Below are 17561 nucleotides of genomic sequence, written 5' to 3'. Positions count from 1 at the left end.
GGATATGAAACAACAGGAACTCACATATTCTGCTAACAGAAATATAAACTGGAATGACATCTTTGGAGAACAATGTTGGCAGAATAGAGTTGAGGATGTACAAATCCTACAATTTATTCCTTTCTACATGTCTAACTCCTTCTTTTTAAGTTATTAAAAAATGTACCTTCTCTTGTAATTATTGAAAAAATAGAAATGATTAAGTGTTAGAAGTCCAAAATAGAGATAAATGAAAAGAAAACAAATCACACATATAGAATTTTGTGACCACTTACAGTAGCTATCTGAAATCCTCTGGCTTACTGTTAGAAGACTGGTGGCAAATGTGGTCAACTTTAAAGAGCCATCATCAGAATGGGAACAAATCCATGGAAGCGAGAGCATTCCACATAAGTCTTCCAGGATATGATCTTCAAATGAAGTTTTTACTACAGAAATACACAATAGGTGATTAATTATACCTTTTCTTTAATCATATTTACCTGTGTCTTCTTTCAATAAAAAAAAGACATTCTAAACATCTTTTACAAGTGGAATTACAGCAAACATTCAATAAACAGGGGTTCTTAACACAGAGATGATGTTCTGAGGTCTGTGAATCCAAAGGAATTAACTGTGACTTTATAAAAATATGCATTTATATGTTTTTTAGGAGAAGAATCATAGCATTCTTCAGATTCTCAAATCAAAACTTTTAAAGTTATAAATAGTTTCTATTGACTGAAAAAGAATAAATCAAAATGTTAGACAAATAAATTTAGAACTTACAAATTACTGATAAGCTTAATAGAACTGAAATCAAGAAAAAACTTTTGGGTATTCCCAACAATTGCATATTTAAGCCTTAGGCAAAAGAGAAAAACTATTTCTATACTGATTACCTTTTAAGGTTATTTTGATCTATTGGTTTTTTGTACTCACCTTGAATATACATCAAAGCATCATATATTTTTACCACTTTGTCAATAATTGTCTCCAGGTCAGGTTTCTGAACAGATTCTAACAAAGTCCTGCAGCTCTTAAGCACTTTTGTGTAAAAATCCAAAGACATCCAAGTTATCACTACTGAAGGTTTCTTCTTACATTTCTGTTGACAGTCCTTGAAATCACAGCAGCTGCAGTTAAAACATTTTTTAGGACATAGAATTAAAATGAATTTTGTTATAGTCAAAACTAGTATCGTAGTAAGCCAAAAGAAACTTTGAGTATGGGACTTCCCTGGTGGTGCAGCAATTAAGAATCTGCCTGCCAATGCAGGGGACACGGGTTTGAGCCCTGGTCTGGGAAGATCCCACATGGTGCAAAGCAACTAAGCCTGTGCACCACAACTACTGAGCCCATTATTTTAAGTTTAATCCCTTTATGCCTAAATCACTCAGGATTTGGTAAAGCTAATCTATGATACTTAAATGTGACACCACCAGGCTTTAAAATAACAGAAGATATGCCTGTGTAAACTGTTTCTTAATTATACGAGAAAGGCAGACTTCAACCTAATTAGCTATTACTTCAAGTTATCTCAAATTCCAAATTTAATGCAATCTGAATGAATATAGTTTCTTTAAAATCTCCTTCATAACTTTGTATTAGCTAGTTAAGAGTCAGAAAATACAGAATAAATGATTATGTAAAAAATTAACAAGGAGTGTTGGTCTATAATGTGGCAGTAAGACTAAATCTTCAGAGAGGGTTCACACTTTGTTTCTTCTGATAATTAGCCTATATTAAGAATACTAAACTGAAAATATACCTCTAATGAGTTTTAAATTCCTACTTTTATGATCAAAGGGCAAAGTTCTCTTGACGAAACGTTTGGCTAGAAGAGCATTGGCTTCTGAGTTGTATAAAAATGTGTTCTACTTTTCTGCCCAGGAAAGTTAGTTTAGGCTTCAGACAAAAACGAGCCTCAATTTCTCTGAGTCTCAATTTCTAGTGTGTAAAGTGGACATAATAGCATTTACTTCACAGAACTCTTGTAAAGATTAAATAAGGTATGTATAGTACCTAACACAGTACCTGGCATTTAGCAAGTGCTCAAAAAAAAAATTTCTATTTCACTGAAATGTTTGTGTTCTAAGGTCACAAAAATCAAGTGAATAAAGAAGTCTTCCAAAACAATAAATTCAAATTTATTACACAAAACCCACCCAGAAAATACAAGTTGTTTTACCAGTCCATGTTTTGATGAGAACAATGAACAGTACACAGAGCAGTCAGTTGTAGGATGACAGCGATTCCTTCTAAAGTCTCAATAACAGGATTCTTCAGGTTATTGAATTCAAGGAAAACCTGAAGGGACTCAGCCTTCTGTATCAGTGCACTCCATAATATGCTCTTTTTGTTCATATCCACATGTTTAATTCTGTAATTAATTATAACAGGAGTATAAAGATATTCATATTCATATGAATTTATATAATTTTGCTCACATACGAAAAATATTTAAAACAAAAGACAGCATGTAATGGCAACTACTGAAATTTTTTTTTTTTTGGCCACGCTGTGCGGCTTCTGGGATCTTAGTTTCCCAACCAGGGATTGAACCTGGGCCACGGCAGTGAAAGCGCCGAGTCCTAACCACTGGACTGCCAGGGACCCTACAACTACTGAAATTTAAAACAACTTTTATAGTTGGCTGAAGCATGGGAATTCTTTGGCTACATTACAAAAAGATAGTTTGTTAACATTTTTTTAATTGCTGATGGATGTAAAGTCTCAGAGATTTTTCATGTATTAAAAAGTTAAATTAGCCAAGTAAAGACTTAAAAAAGTCTTTTAAGTAACCATATTTAGCCATGAAATCTTTTATACTAGAATAGACTACAAGCACTATTAAGATATTTTAAGCATTCCTTTGACTACCTACAGAAAGAACAAATGTTCCTTGTGTATTTAAGTCAAAGCACTTACGTAAAGATGATTTTTAAGTGACTAAGTTTTATTAAGTGGCTAAATACAAACTGAATGAGGGTCATACTCCTCTGTCTGTTTTGGTGCTCTCTTGGAAGAGTTAAGAGAGGAGCTGAGTCGACGCCTTTTGGGTGATACTCCATCGCTATTACTGCTGAGGTTTTCCTGTTGAATTTGGTACTGAACCTCCTCAATGATTTCCATACTTTCCATTTTTAAGGCTGCATAAAGTGGGCCCAACAAATACTGAGAAAGTAAAAATAAAAAACTAATTCTTAGAAAATAAGTTTATATTATTCATAGACAGACAGCAAAAATACATTAGGTATTAAGATGTCAAATAAGGTAAATTATTTTCAGAGTCTCATCAGACAAAACAAACACAAAACAAAAACCTAAGTTAATCTATATATTATTTCACAGTCTATACATCGACATATGTATAGTTCTATATGTAGAACTATGGTCTATAGTCTTAGAAGGCCTAAGACAAATCTTTCTCTCTATAACCTGTTTTCCCTAGACCAAAATGCCACAAAGAAAATTGTACAAGGGAATTACTAACTTCTTTCATACTACAAATCTAGCAAGACTTACAGATAAAATAAACTAAAATATTTAATCAATTTATTGTATATCTGTTTTATTGTACTGACTGTCTCCCACAGTTCAAATAGAAAAAAAAGGCACAATTTGGCATGACTAGTACTATATACCTATAGGTTTTCTAGAAGTGATTGATTATAACCTGTCAAAGAAAAATCTATGTGAGTGCTCAAAGTTTTTGCAATGAAGGTGATAACTGGCCCCTTTTTAATTAATAATGCAACAAACATGTTTACACTTCACAAACTCTACTTTAAAACTCCATTGGCAGTTCATTACCAATGTAGTGCACAAATGTTTCTAAAATCAAATTAAAAATCCATAATAGGAAGCCAAAGTAGATTATAAACATCATCCCATTCTGAATGTACATTATTAAAGATATTTTATTTTCTCATTATTAATCTTGCATATATGCATACACTTAAATTAAGAACAAATTACATGCTTAACAAGTAACCTTAAAAATGACTTACCTCTGTATCTACCTGAACTCCAAGCACATCCACAAGAGCTCTACAAATATTTCTCACATAAACCTTCCTGACTTGTAAAGCAGATTCATACCCAGCTGGCACATATCTAAGGAAATACTGCAGTAAATGGCACAAAGCTGCTTTTAGCAAATCAGACTTAAGCTGCAAAAGCACACCATCTTCAAACATGACACAGAGCTTTTCTAGCAGCATATTTAAATAGACAGGCTCAACATTTCTATAAGCTTCTGCTTCAAAGGGGAATAGTGTCTTTATCAGCTTTGATAATGGCTCTTCATAGAGTTTCAATTGGTCAGCATCCATTTCTACAAGGTGTTTTAATAATTCCAAAAATGAGCTGAAAAAAGTGCTGGCTGGTTGTGCTGGTAGTCCTCCAAGCTCAAAGAGTTCAGTTAAAAGGCTAATTGCTAAGGATTTAACTTTTGGACTACCATACTCTAGCAGAACACAAACTATCCGCCAAAGTAAGAGTTCTTGCCTTCTAAAAAACACAATTGCAATAATACGAATAAGAACCGTTAATAAAGTGACTTCGATAAACTCTAAATTTTGCATGTTCATGAACTGCAAAGGAGCTGGTTGTAAATATCCTACATGTTCATCTAATTGACTTAAAAATCGGCTAACTACCACTGGCCATTCCACAAAGCGTCCCGTTGCATCTCTTTCGTGGAGGTAAATCAAATCTTCAAAAAGATGTAATAATTCCTTCGTCAGTACTCCAAAAATGGCAGGACTCTTGCTTTTAAAAAGAAATAATAATGAGCAGATGACTTCACAGATTTTTTTGTGTAACATGTGACAGGATGGAGTTGCTGCAATCCGCAGAAGTCTTGTTATGATCCAGTTACTGAATTCTTTGAAATAAACAAACAAAAAAGATAATAAATAAATAAATACATCAGAGTGCCAATCAATTTGCTAAATGCTTGATGATTTATTTTTAAAGTGTAAACTTCACTAACAAAATAGTCTAAAACATCGCCTACACAATGGAAACATATTATAATGATTTAGAATACCAAATTTGGCGTCAGACAAGTTCCTAGCTCTCCACTTATCAGTCGTGTGAACTTTTCATTTCTCTAAACTTCTGTAACTTCATCTATGAAAGGGGAATAATGACACCTACTTTATATGCTACCCTGATCAAGTAAGATAATATATTTGAAATTCTCAGCATAGTGCCTCAAGTTAAATAAAGGCTCAGTAAATAGTAATTATCACTCCTTCAACAAATATTATTGAGTAGTGACTCTGTCTCAGATGCGTAAGAACAAGTCAGTCATAGTCCTGTCCTCCTGAATCCTATAATATAGATTCTCAAACTTCTTAACTGCAACTAAGAGATATATTTCATATCACAACCCAGTATACATATGCATATTTTTAAAATTTAAATATATGAAACAAGTTTCATGAAACAGTACTTATTACATGCAGTGTACTATAATATTTTCTAGTCAATTATATTTCATCTTCAATACCCACTAAATGGGTTATAACCTGTTTTTTAAAAATCAGTGTAGCAAAGAATATAGACAGACAGATATTTATAATATAGTTTAAAAACTACTATGATAGAAGAAATATAGAACACTCTGTACTAACAGCATAAAGAAAGAGCAACTAAGCCAGTCCTAGAGTAGGCAGTCAGTAATGGTCAGAAAAGACTTTTTAAAGGACATACTATCAAAGTTGAATCTTAAATTCAAGCAAAAAAATTTCTAAATACTCTATGCATTATACAGAAAAAAAAAAGCTATGTGCTTTACACCTCTTTATGAGGAAGCCAATAAAGAGACAAAAGTAGTATTTTAGGCTTGAGGGCCATATGATCTCCATGTCCACTACTCAGTGTTGCCTTTGAAGTAGTGCAGACAATAAGTAAATGAATGATCATGGCTGTGTTCCAATAAAACTTTGTTCACAGAAACAGGCGGCCAGCCTGTGGGCCATGGTTTGCTAACGCCTGATCTACAAGAAAGAGATTACCAAAAACAGAAAAAAGAAAACTTCTAAAGTTTTCAATGGCATATGAACATATTCAATTACTTCTGCTCCATTCTGGGTACCTAGTTCATAAGAACACAATAAGGATGCATGAAATAAAACTAACCATTACCATTTTGCTCCCTCAGTTTATACCAAATTTGACCAAAATATGTGTAACAATGTGTACATTATATTTCAGAAGAGCAGAAGAGGGTAGAATTCATAGAAGAAATTGAAAATGAATGCACAAACAGCAGGACTTACCAATACAACTGCCTTTGGCCTCATTTTGCCCATGGCTTCCATTCACATTTACAAACATAAGTGGGGAGGACTTCATGATATGCTGGATGAAATCAAGCAACATCACAGAGGTTGGCTGAGAGTCAGTCTTCTTTACAAGTTCCAGAGCAACTAAAACAAAAGAGTCATGACAAATTAAATGGCAGTCCTTTTAAGAAACTAGACTTTGGTGACAAGAATTATGTCCAACACAGTGCTCATGATAAACTGATGGGGCTAAAAACACATTACAATCCTATCTTTCTAATTTTAAATGTTTAATAATCATATGTATTCATCTGTTATATATCCATTCACCAAACATGTGCTATAGGCCTACAATACGCCTGGCACTGTGTGAAAATCTGAGGATTAAAAAAACCCTCACAATCAGGTGAAGGAGTCAGACAAATAAACTAGTAATTATATGTTAACTGCCCTAATCTACAATAGAGGAAACAAGTGTCTGGGAAGATGCTTGAAGGAGTTGATTCCTAGATGATGAGTTGGTCATACAGACAGGGTAAGGACAAGTGGTCAAAACAGATGGAGTACCATATGAAAACACATCCTGCAAGTATTCAGTAGTCGTTTGTTATTTTTCAGGAACTCATAATTTTACTAATCGAAAAAGAAAGGCTAAATGACTATTGTTAAGTCATGAAATCTGTGTCAAATTTGGAATTAAATTTATAAACCATGAGCCAAACGCCACTCTGTATTATCCCTTCCAAGTAATTTTACCAGACATGACACATATGACACCATCTTGCCAAGTTGGTAATATTTGTCTTTTAGATTGTCACAAACATGAAATAGTTGATTCAACAACTCACAGAATCTTATTACCTCCCATAGACAAAGGTGCCAACTCTTATTTAAAGAGTTTTTTTTAAATGGCATTTGCTGTTTCTCAACCAGTGACACAAGACCTAGCTAAAACAGAACTGGCCAAATATTTTTATCTATAATAATATCATATATCAAAGAAGAACTCATAGCAAGCAGCAGAAAATCTAGATAACAAAGAGGAAAACAGAATTACTTTAAAAGCCTAAATCACATTAAGCCTAAATCACATTATGTAACAAGTAATATTGTAAAGAACTTGCTTGAAAATAGTAACTAACATAAACACTAACTATATACCTAAAATTATATGGAGAAAAATGCTAGTATAATGTGTATACATGGAAAAGAACACAATTTAATTTATAAAATTTATATCAGAAATAATTGTTTCTTACCAACATTTACATCTGTAAGTATTCGGTCAATGAACTGACAAAGAATTTGTCTTGGCTTCTGTACAACGGTATTATATTCCTCTGGACTGGAACTAAAATACAAATAAAATGTTTTTAACCCTTAAAGGGACTCACAGTGTCATTTGTAAAAATTCTCTAAAGTTGAACTTATCAAAGTGCTTAGTTTTAATGTTGACACTGATAGTATTCTTCTGCAAAGTATCCAATCTGCAAAGTCTAGACCTGCCCTGCGCAATATGGTAGCCCTTATCACATGCTAGTGCGAACCTGATATGTAGTTAGTCCAAACTGGGATGTGCTACAAGTATAAAATACACATTGGATTTTGAATATTCATTACCAAAAATGTGTAATACCGCATTAATAATTTTATATTAATTACATGTTGAAATGATAATATCTGGATATACTGAGTTAAATAATATACATTGGGGTTTTTGTGAGGTTTTAAAGTTTTTCTTGTGTTTTACTGAAGTATTGTCGATCTACAATGTTGTGTTAGTTTCTCATGTACAGCAAAGTGATTCATATTCTTTTCCATTATGGTTTATTACAGGATATTGAATATAGTTCCCTGTGCTATACAATAGGACCTTGTTGTTTATCCATTCTATATATAAAAGTTTGCACCTGCTATTCTCAAACTCCCAATCGAATCTTCCCCTCCCCCACCTTTGGCAACCACAAGTCTGTTCTCTATGTCTGAGTCTGTTTCTGTTTCATAAATAAATTCATTTGTGTCATATTTTAGATTCCACATATAAGTGATATAATATGGTAGTAATATATATTGTTAAAATTAATTTCACTTACTTCCTTTTTGTAATGTAGCCACTAGAAAATTTCAATTACATACGTGGCTTGCTTTATATTTCTATTGAACAGATCTAGACTTTTAGAAAATCAAGAGAAAACAGTTTCTTCAACACAGAAATTCCAAAGGGAAAAAAGAGAGGAGGAGAAACCCATAATGAACTTAAGGGCCATATCAACCAATTATAATATATGACCCTACATTGGATTCTGAATCAAAAATAAAAATAGCAAACTATATATGACAATTGGGAATATTTGAACACAGACTAGACATCTGATGCTATTAAGAAATTATATTTTTAGGTGTGATAACGGTATTGTGGTATGTCAAAAAAGTCTTTATCCTTTAGAGATAAATACTGGTATTTATTGGTAAAATGATGCCTGGAATTTGCTGCAAAGTACTCTGAGGAGAGGAAGAGAGCCACGAATTGATCATTATTAGGTGAAATGGGAAATCAGTTATACCATTTTCTCTTCTATTGTAAGTTTGAAACTTTCCACAATAAAAATTCAATAAAATGTTAGGGAAAAATACACATATTGAGTCTTAAGAACAATCAAGAAAAAATAATATTAAAAGGAGATACAGTAATTAAGCAGAGGAAGAGTATCCTAGAATCCTGAATGAATTCAACTTGAGTTCCATGATTTGTGTAAATAACCAAGGAATAGAACATAATAATAGAAAGCCTGTGTTCCACTACATAATGAGGAATCATACAGTTATTCGTGTAATCAACAAACATTTACTGAGTACCTATAATGCGCCATACAACACATCAGAAGCTACTCTTGGGAAGGTGACAGACAGTTTAATGGAGGAGACTGATAAATCAATCTAGCCCTCTATCCAGGCTGGATTATGAAGCCATTCACCCAAACAGTTAACACAGGTGGAAGCACACGTATGGGAAGAAAAAAAATTCAGTTTTAGAAATACTGAGTTTAAGGTCTCAAGGGAACAACTAAGTGGAATGTCCAAAAGATTTTTGGAATTACAGTTCTAGACCTCAAGTTCTAGCCTAGAGATATAGATTAACTTATTGATATATAATAGTACATATCAAGCAAGGCTAAACACACTGTATTATTTCATATTTCACAAGAAATAAGATAGGGATATTAGACTCTAATTTGCATACGTGGAGACTGGTGCTTAGAGAGATTATATAATCTACCCTATTAGAGCTAGTAGTAGTGGAAGTCTTGGATATGAACGCAAATGTAATAAGTAATAAGAAAGCCAAAGAGAGAACCCAAAGTTAAGGTTAGTAGAGGCACGAGGAGAAAAGGAAAGGGCCAGAGAAACAGAAAGAAGAACAATGAGAGATGTGTTCTAGAATCCAAGGAGGTTAGAATTTTAAGGAGGGAGCTGTCAACACAATCAAATAAAATTAGTTTGTTAACATGTCCTTTGGATATATTTTTTTATTATGGTAAAATACACAACATAAAATTTACCATTTTAACCATTTTTAAGTGTACAGTTCTGTGGCATTAAGTACATTCACATTATCCTACACCATCACCACCATCCCTCTCCAGAACTTTTTCATCTTCCCAAAGTGAAACTGTACTCACTAAACAATATCTCCCCATTCCCGCCGCCGACAATTCTGTCTCTATGAATTTGACTACTTACAGCTACACGTTGAATCCTATATTTGTCCTCTTGTGACTGACTTATTTCACTTAGCATACATCTTCACAGTTCATCCATGTTGTAACGTGTCAGGATTTCCTTCCTCTTTAAGGCTAGATAATATTCTACTGTGTTTATACCACATTTTATTTATCTATCCATGTTTCCATAGACACTCGGATTGCTTCCACCTTTTGGCTACTGTAACTAATGCCTCTATGAACATGGGTGTACAAGTATCTGTTTCAGTCCCTTTCAATTATTTTGGGTATATACCTAGAAGTGGAAATGCAAGATCATATGGTACTTCCATGTTTAATTTTTTGAGAAACTGCCATACTGCTTCCACAATAGCTGCACCATTTTATATCGCTACCAACAACTTACAAAGTTCCCATTTTTCCTTATCCTCACCAACACTTGTCATTTTTGTTGTTGTTGTTGTTTTAAAATAGCAGCCATCCTCATGGGTCTGCAGTGGTATCTCATTGTACTTTTTTTTTTTTTTTTAATAAATTCACGTTCTTTTTTTTATTTATTTATGACTGTGTTGAGTCTTCGTTTCTTGTGCGAGGGCTTTCTCTAGTTGCGGCAAGCGGGGACCACTCTTCATCGCGGTGCGCGGGCCTCTCACCATCGCGGCCTCTCCTGTTGCGGAGCACAGGCTCCAGACGCGCAGGCTCAGTAATTGCGGCTCACGGGCCCAGTCGCTCCGTGGCATGTGGGATCTTCCCAGACCAGGGCTCGAACCTGTGTCCCGTGCATTGGCAGGCAGATTCTCAACCACTGCGCCACCAGGGAAGCCCTCTCATTGTACTTTTGATTCACAATCCCCTAATAATTAGGGATGTTGAACATTTTTTCATGTGCTTTTTGCCCATTTGTCTTTCTTCTTTGGAGGAAGTCTATTTAAGTCCTTTCCTCATTTTTGAGAGTCTCATACTCTACTGACCCTTTCCTCATTTTTAAATCAGGTTGCTTTTTGTTGTTGATACTGAGCTGTAGTTCTTAATATTTTGGGGATATTAACTCCTTATCAGATATATGACTTGCAAACATTTTCTTTCATTCCATAGGTTGTCCTTTCACTCTGTTGATACTGTCCTTTGCTGCACAAAAGTTTTAAATTTTGATAATTTGTAATTTTAAATTTGATCTATTTTTTCATATGCTGTCATGCTTTTGGTGTCATATCCCAGAAATCACTGCCAAATCCAATGTCAGGAAGCTTTCGCCTAAGAGTTCTCTTCTAAGAGTCTTATAGTTTTAGTCTTACATTTAGGTCTTTGATTCATTTTGAGTTAATTTTTTTATGTCCTTTGGATTTTAAAGTTTTAGTGGTAAACGCAGAAGTCAGATTGCAAAGGGTGAAAAACAAATGAAATGTGAACATTGAGAATAGCATGCTCTCTCTAAAGCTTGACCATGAAATGAAGAGAAGAACTGGGAGTTAGTGGTAACTCAAGGAATATATGAGGTCAAGAGGGTTTTGTTTTGTTTCCCTTAAGATGGAAACACTTGAACAATTGATTCTTGAAATTTGGCTTTCCTTCCTGGGACCATGTATAAGTAAAGAGATAATCCTTGGACAGGATGATTATCATTAATCCTAATGATAATCATTCATACATATTTATTAATACAGGAGGAAAGGATGAGTACAGACATTAATAATACAATAAATTCAAAACACAAATAAAATCAGATGCCCTGCTTCAAGGAAGTCACTGGGGAGAGGGTAAGAAAGCACACAAATAATTTTAATCAAGTGTCATATACACCCAAAGCAGGAAATAACTAGCTCTGCATAGAGGATTCATGGAAAGTTGTGTATAAATGATTAGCTCACTCCATCACTTCTACTGACAAAACAGCTGAGGATATAGTAGGTAAGCTGGTTATTTACAAAAAATAAAATTATGTATTTCATATAAATAACAACTTATAACATCCATAAAGTACTATAAATGTACATATGTTTTCCCACTTAAACAATGCTAAAAGAAAAAATGAGAAGGTTAATTATTTTCTTGATTATTCAATCACAAAGTCCAATCCTAATTGATTACGTACAGGATCCAAGGCATCTACAGCTAATAACTGCCATGATGGAAATGGTCCTGGTACATGGTAAACACTCCAAAAAACTTTGCTGAATTAATGAATGGTTCATAAGAATCTTTCTGCATCTTGTGCCTCCTTCATCCTTAATGTATAAACTTTTTCGGACCTGTGGAATATCTATCTACTCTGTTCTCTGCCACTAGACCATAGCCTCCTAGAGGTGGAGACTATGTTTTATTTCTCTATGAATTCCTGCAGCACCACTAGACCATAAGCTCCTTCAGGAGAGAAAATGTGTTTCACTTCCCTTTGCATCCCCTATACCCCACCTAGAACTGTGTCTTGCTTGATAGAAAACAACTAAGTTACTGAAGTTAATAAATATTTACAAGTAATATAAACTCTAGGTGTACAGAATCAAAGAACAAGTAGTTGTATTTATACGTGAAATAGAAAAAATTTTGTGTTTTTTATCTTATTTAAACCAGCACTGGCCAATAGAAATACAATGCAAGCCACATTTGTAGCTTTAAATTTTCTGGTAGTCACGTTAAGAATGTAAAAAGAAACAGGCAATTTTAATCCCAATAATATATCCGAAATATTATCTGAACATGTAATCAATATAAAAATTATTAATGAGATTGTTTACATTCCTTTTGGAGGGGGGTGGTAATTAAGTCTTTGAAACCCAGTATCTTACATTTAGAGCACATCTCAGTTTAGATTAGCCACATGTGAAACGCTCAGTGGCAACATTTGGCTGGTGTCCACAGTAGGTTATAGGACATCACAGATTTAAATATAACAAAAAAAATTTTTTTTAATTTTAAGTCTGAAATTACAAGATAACATGAATTGTTTTAGACAAAGTCAGGAGATTTTGTCATAAACCAAGTGCAATTTGACAAGTGTCATTTAAAAATGTTAATGAGGACGTTTGTGGTGGAGAGGAACCAGGATTGTGGCTGGTGGTCAGAGTTTCCTATAAAGTTTAACTCTGTAAAAAAGATTATGCATTCATGTGTCATTTGCATAATTTTAAAAAATCAGTTTTTTTATAAAGGTGAAGTGATTGTCATTTATCAGATGTACTATCAGAATAAAGAAATTCACAGGAGAGTAAGGATTTCTTATTGTGCAACCTTTACCTTGGAACTGAGCTAAGAGGGTATACTTTTTCAAAAGTATACAGAAATATTTGGGTGGTAATTTATCACATAAAGTTCGGATACATTTAACAAACACTTGAAAACCTCCCCTGGGGCAAGTATCAAATGCCAGGAAAACCAAGGTACCATGTATCAGCCCTAAAAGAATTCGTAGTTTAAAGGACAAAAAAGTAAGCAGGCAATTTTAACACAGCATGGTTAAGCGTTAATAGAGCAAAGATAGAACGTAAGAGGGACACTCAGCCCTGAGCAGGACCTATCAGTCAAGGCTCCCTGGAGGAGGTGACACAAAGCTGAGTCCCTAGGGGGCTAGGCAGGTAAAATAAGGGAAGTAAGGCGAGTATTCCAGCAGAGGAAACATGTGCAAAGGGTCAGGAACAAGAACATAAGCCGTTCTAGAAACTGTCAGAGGTTCTACATGGCCAAAGAACAGGGAGGTAGTATCTGGAAATGAAGCTGAAGAGGGAAGATAAGGTCTAAGCGCAAAGGACTAACGAGTTTGAATTTTGTACTGAAGGCAATGGCACACTGAAGGGTTCTAAGCAGGTGAGTGAAGGTTAAACATGTTTTTAAAACATGAATTCAATTATGTTATTTCTCTGTTTAAAACACCCCAATGGCTTCCCACTGAACTTAAAATCTAACTCCTCATTCTGCCCTATAAAGTGCTAAAGGATCTGGCCTCTGCCTACTCTTCCATTCTTAATTAATGCTACTCCTGTCTTTGCTCCCTATGTTCCAGCCTTCTTCCTCCTCTTTAAAAAGTAGCCTCATTCCCACCTAGAGATCTCTGTATCTTCTATTCCATCTCAGACACTTCTCCTCCCAGTTTCCCATGACTGGCTTCTTCTCACCATCCAAACCTCCTCTAGGGGCTAATGCTGCTCCCCAGCGCCTCATCTCCCTCTCATTTCCCATTTAACATTTTAATGGCAACTATCACTGTTGGAAAAGATCTTGCGATTACAAAGTAATTTTAAACAGGAAGGTCAGAGAAGGTTCTTGGAAATGACATCTGAATGGAACTAGCCAGTGTTCAGATAGAAGAAACAAGTGCAAAGGAATGAAGGCAGGAATGATCTTGGTGTATTAAAAAAATAAAGCGAATGTCATTGGAGTAGAGTGAGCAAGGGAGGGATACAAGGCCATGAGGTCAGAGGTAGGCAGAGGCCAGATTATGGCAGACCTCAGAGGCCCTGGGAAGGAGTTTGGATTTTATTCTAAGTATGCTGGAAAACCAAAGGAAGATTTTGAGCAGGGGAGTAATGTTACATAATCTACAATATGATTTATAGTTGTAAAAATCACTTTGGTTGCTGAGTGGGAAATCCACTGTAAGTGGATAAAAGTGGAAATGGAGAGATCAGCTGAGAGGTTACTGTAATAGTCCAGATAAGAAATTTTGGTGATAGCAGTGGAGATGGTGAAAAGTGTTTTTTAAAGGTACAGTTGACAGGACTTGCTGATGGATTATTAAGGGGTAAGGGAAAAAAATCAAGGATAATTCTTAGGCTTTTGGTTCCTACATTTACAATAAGCTGGGGAAGGAACAGGTTTAAGGACAATAAATCAGCAGTTCTGCTTTGGATATGTTAATTTTCATTTCTGAGTATAGATGTTGACTAAGCAACCTAATATATATCTCTGGGCTAGAGTGATAAATTTGGGAGTTATCAGCATATAGATGGTATTTAAAGTTATGGGACTAGACAAAGTTACTGAGGAAGAGAGTGAAGATTGAAAGAGGACTAATGACATAGCCCGAAAGCACATACGGAGTCAAGAATGATTCCTAGATTTCCAGTTTGGAAAAATAAGTGAACACGGTATCATGTACTGAGATATCCGTACCTCAGTGAATAAGAGGAATTAAAAAAAAAAAAAAAACTGCTTGGGAAGGTTGGGATATGCAGAGAATTTAAATTGGATATATTGAGTCTTAACTGCATATAGGACACCCAGGGAACAAATGGGTTATACTAACATAGTCTGCCAGTATACAGTTGCATATATGGTTCTATATGAAAGAAATATGGCTTGGAGACACGGATTTGGAGTTATCAAATAGCAGGTGGTAGCTGAAGGCAGGAAGAGTGGATAAGATCACCCAGAGAGACTAGGCAGAGAAAAGAGTGCTAACAGAAAAAAACACTGAAGCAAAATTTATCCCTGAGAGACAGAGGAAGAAGAGCCCACACATTAAAACAGTAACATCTTACTTTTTTCAGAAATCTAACTGCCATGGTCAATGAAGAAAAAAAAAAAAAAAAAACTGAGGAGGAAAGGTCTTGATGGCTTGAATCTGAAATCCAGCTCTAATACTAACTGCTATCTCTTTGACTTTGGTACTTCAATTTCTGTGACTCTGATTCTTAATAAACAGTGATAATATTTGCTCCATTCTATATCATGGAGATACTGTGAGACTGAATAAGCTTGAATGAAGCAGTTGCAATGAAAACGTCATGACAATTAAAAACTATTATTAGACAATTCACTACCGTCAGTTTTTCTATTCCATCTCTTAGAATGGCTACAAATGAGTGAAAGGTAACTATAAGCTCTGCTGATGAAAGAGACTAAAAATAAATCCAAGATCCTATTATTTTTACTAACAAGTATCACAGAGGAAGAAAGAAAAGGGAAGAGAAGTATTAATCAGCAAATTCTATATTAAAGCAAGGTGGGAAAAGTACACTGAGCTTCACATCGAGCCTGAAAGATGAAATCTGTGCATCAACTTCCTATATAAACACCTGCCTTCATCTTCTTTTAGAAAGGTAGATGTTACTCTACAAAATGTTAACACAAGTATGCTTGCAACATTCATACAAAGTGGAAAAAAAAATCATACACACAACAATATGATGATTCAGTTAAGACAAGTATGGTCCCTTCATTTATATCCTCTTATGTATGTAATTGGGGAAGACTAAATGTCAGTGTCTCTGTACGGTCAACAAGTGGAGATGGACACAGCTGCACTGCAAAAAGAAAGGGAATTAAACATCCCATGGGCTTAACGTCAGTTGTGGCTGCGTGCTAAGTTTCCAACCAGTTCAAGAAATTGGAAAGCAACTATTCCAATTGATAGTTCAACTGCAGCAGTGGTACAAGCTCACTTATTTTCTGTTCACAGTGGATTACAAATATTTTTTTTAAAAAAGCAAACAAACAAAAACCCTGCCTTCTCGTCTATAGGTCAGGTTTAGGAAAGGCTGTGTGTGTCCTGAATGGGGGCAGCAGCCATCAACATCCACCTACTCTCTTCGGGCAGAATACTGCTTTACACGATTTTACTCTTGGGTTTACAGAAAGGAACAAAAAAAAAAAAAAAAGAGCTTTTGCAAATGGAACATTATCTTCAAATGTTGGCAATACTCTGTGCACATTTATGTTCTGTGGACGTTGTGGCCGATCCCTGGGATTTCTGACTAAAATAACGGATTGAGGACTGGATGATCGACACGAAAGGGGTCCCATCTCCAGAATGGCATATGGTTTCACTTAGAAACGAACTTTTCCTAGCAAGTGGCTTTCCTTGCCAGAAATCAGAACCAGTGATTTTTCTTCCGAGGGTAGTTTTGGGTCAAAACGTAAAGGTAAAAACCAACTCCACCAGCGATCATAAAGCACAGAAACTGGGGAAAGTCCACGGGTCAAGCACTCCATCTAAGGGAAGAGGCTTTCGAGAAGCAAATGAATGTAGGAAAGTGACCAGAAAGTGTTCGGAAGGGGCCTTTCCCTCCCGCCGCGGAGGCAATCCCCCTGGGGTTTGGGGGGGGGGGGGGGAGAGGGACGAGCTCCCCGGCGCCGCTGAGGTAAAGTGGGGCCAGCAGACCACCCCTCCCCTCGGATCCGCATCCCGCAGGTCTGCGGCGACGCCCCGCGTCCTTCCAACGGCCTCTCTGAGGGAGAAGCGCTCAAGTCAGCGGCGGAGCATCTCCACAAGGGCCGCGGCCGGGGTTGAGGGGATCGGGGCCGGGACGCGCGCGGCTAGGAAGGGAGAGCACGTGAGACGCCGGCCCGGCCCTACCTGCCCAGCTCCCGCAGGGCCGGGATCATAGACGCCAGCTCCAGGCCGTGCTCGCCCATGGTGAGGACGCGAGGCACTCCTCAACCACGCCGAGGCGGGCTCCTGGCGTCTCCACAGCTGTCTCTGGTGAGAAAGCGCGGCGCCCGACGGAGGCTCGCGGGGCCCAAAACTCCTCCCGGAAGCCGCGGCCGATACGCTCTCCAGGCCAGAGTTCTTTTCCGCGTAGGACTCGAGGGGGCGGGGCAAGGGGCGGGGTGCGCTCCGGTCAAA

General features: G+C 36.2%; 1 protein-coding gene across 2 annotated transcripts in view; it reads right to left on the bottom strand.

The window, feature by feature from the left end:
* The window catches only part of ATR (ATR serine/threonine kinase), a 101265-nt gene extending 83782 nt beyond the window's left edge, over positions 1-17483 (bottom strand). For both annotated transcript variants that reach the window (XM_059920171.1, XM_059920172.1), the window contains exons 1-8: positions 17292-17483; positions 7538-7629; positions 6273-6422; positions 3993-4870; positions 2978-3156; positions 2171-2362; positions 922-1115; positions 276-428 (exon numbers count right to left, since the gene is read on the bottom strand). In XM_059920171.1, the coding sequence (XP_059776154.1) occupies positions 276-428; positions 922-1115; positions 2171-2362; positions 2978-3156; positions 3993-4870; positions 6273-6422; positions 7538-7629; positions 17292-17350 (1897 nt within the window). In that variant the 5' untranslated portion in view covers positions 17351-17483. The remainder of the gene's footprint in view (positions 1-275; positions 429-921; positions 1116-2170; positions 2363-2977; positions 3157-3992; positions 4871-6272; positions 6423-7537; positions 7630-17291) is intronic.
* Positions 17484-17561: the final 78 nt, after the last annotated feature.

The sequence above is a fragment of the Balaenoptera ricei genome, chromosome 4 (assembly GCF_028023285.1).
Source record: "Balaenoptera ricei isolate mBalRic1 chromosome 4, mBalRic1.hap2, whole genome shotgun sequence".
In the NCBI taxonomy this organism is placed as follows: Eukaryota; Metazoa; Chordata; class Mammalia; order Artiodactyla; family Balaenopteridae; genus Balaenoptera; species Balaenoptera ricei.
The sequence above is the reverse complement of the archived record's forward strand: the minus strand, read 5'-3'. Positions and strand labels throughout refer to the sequence as shown.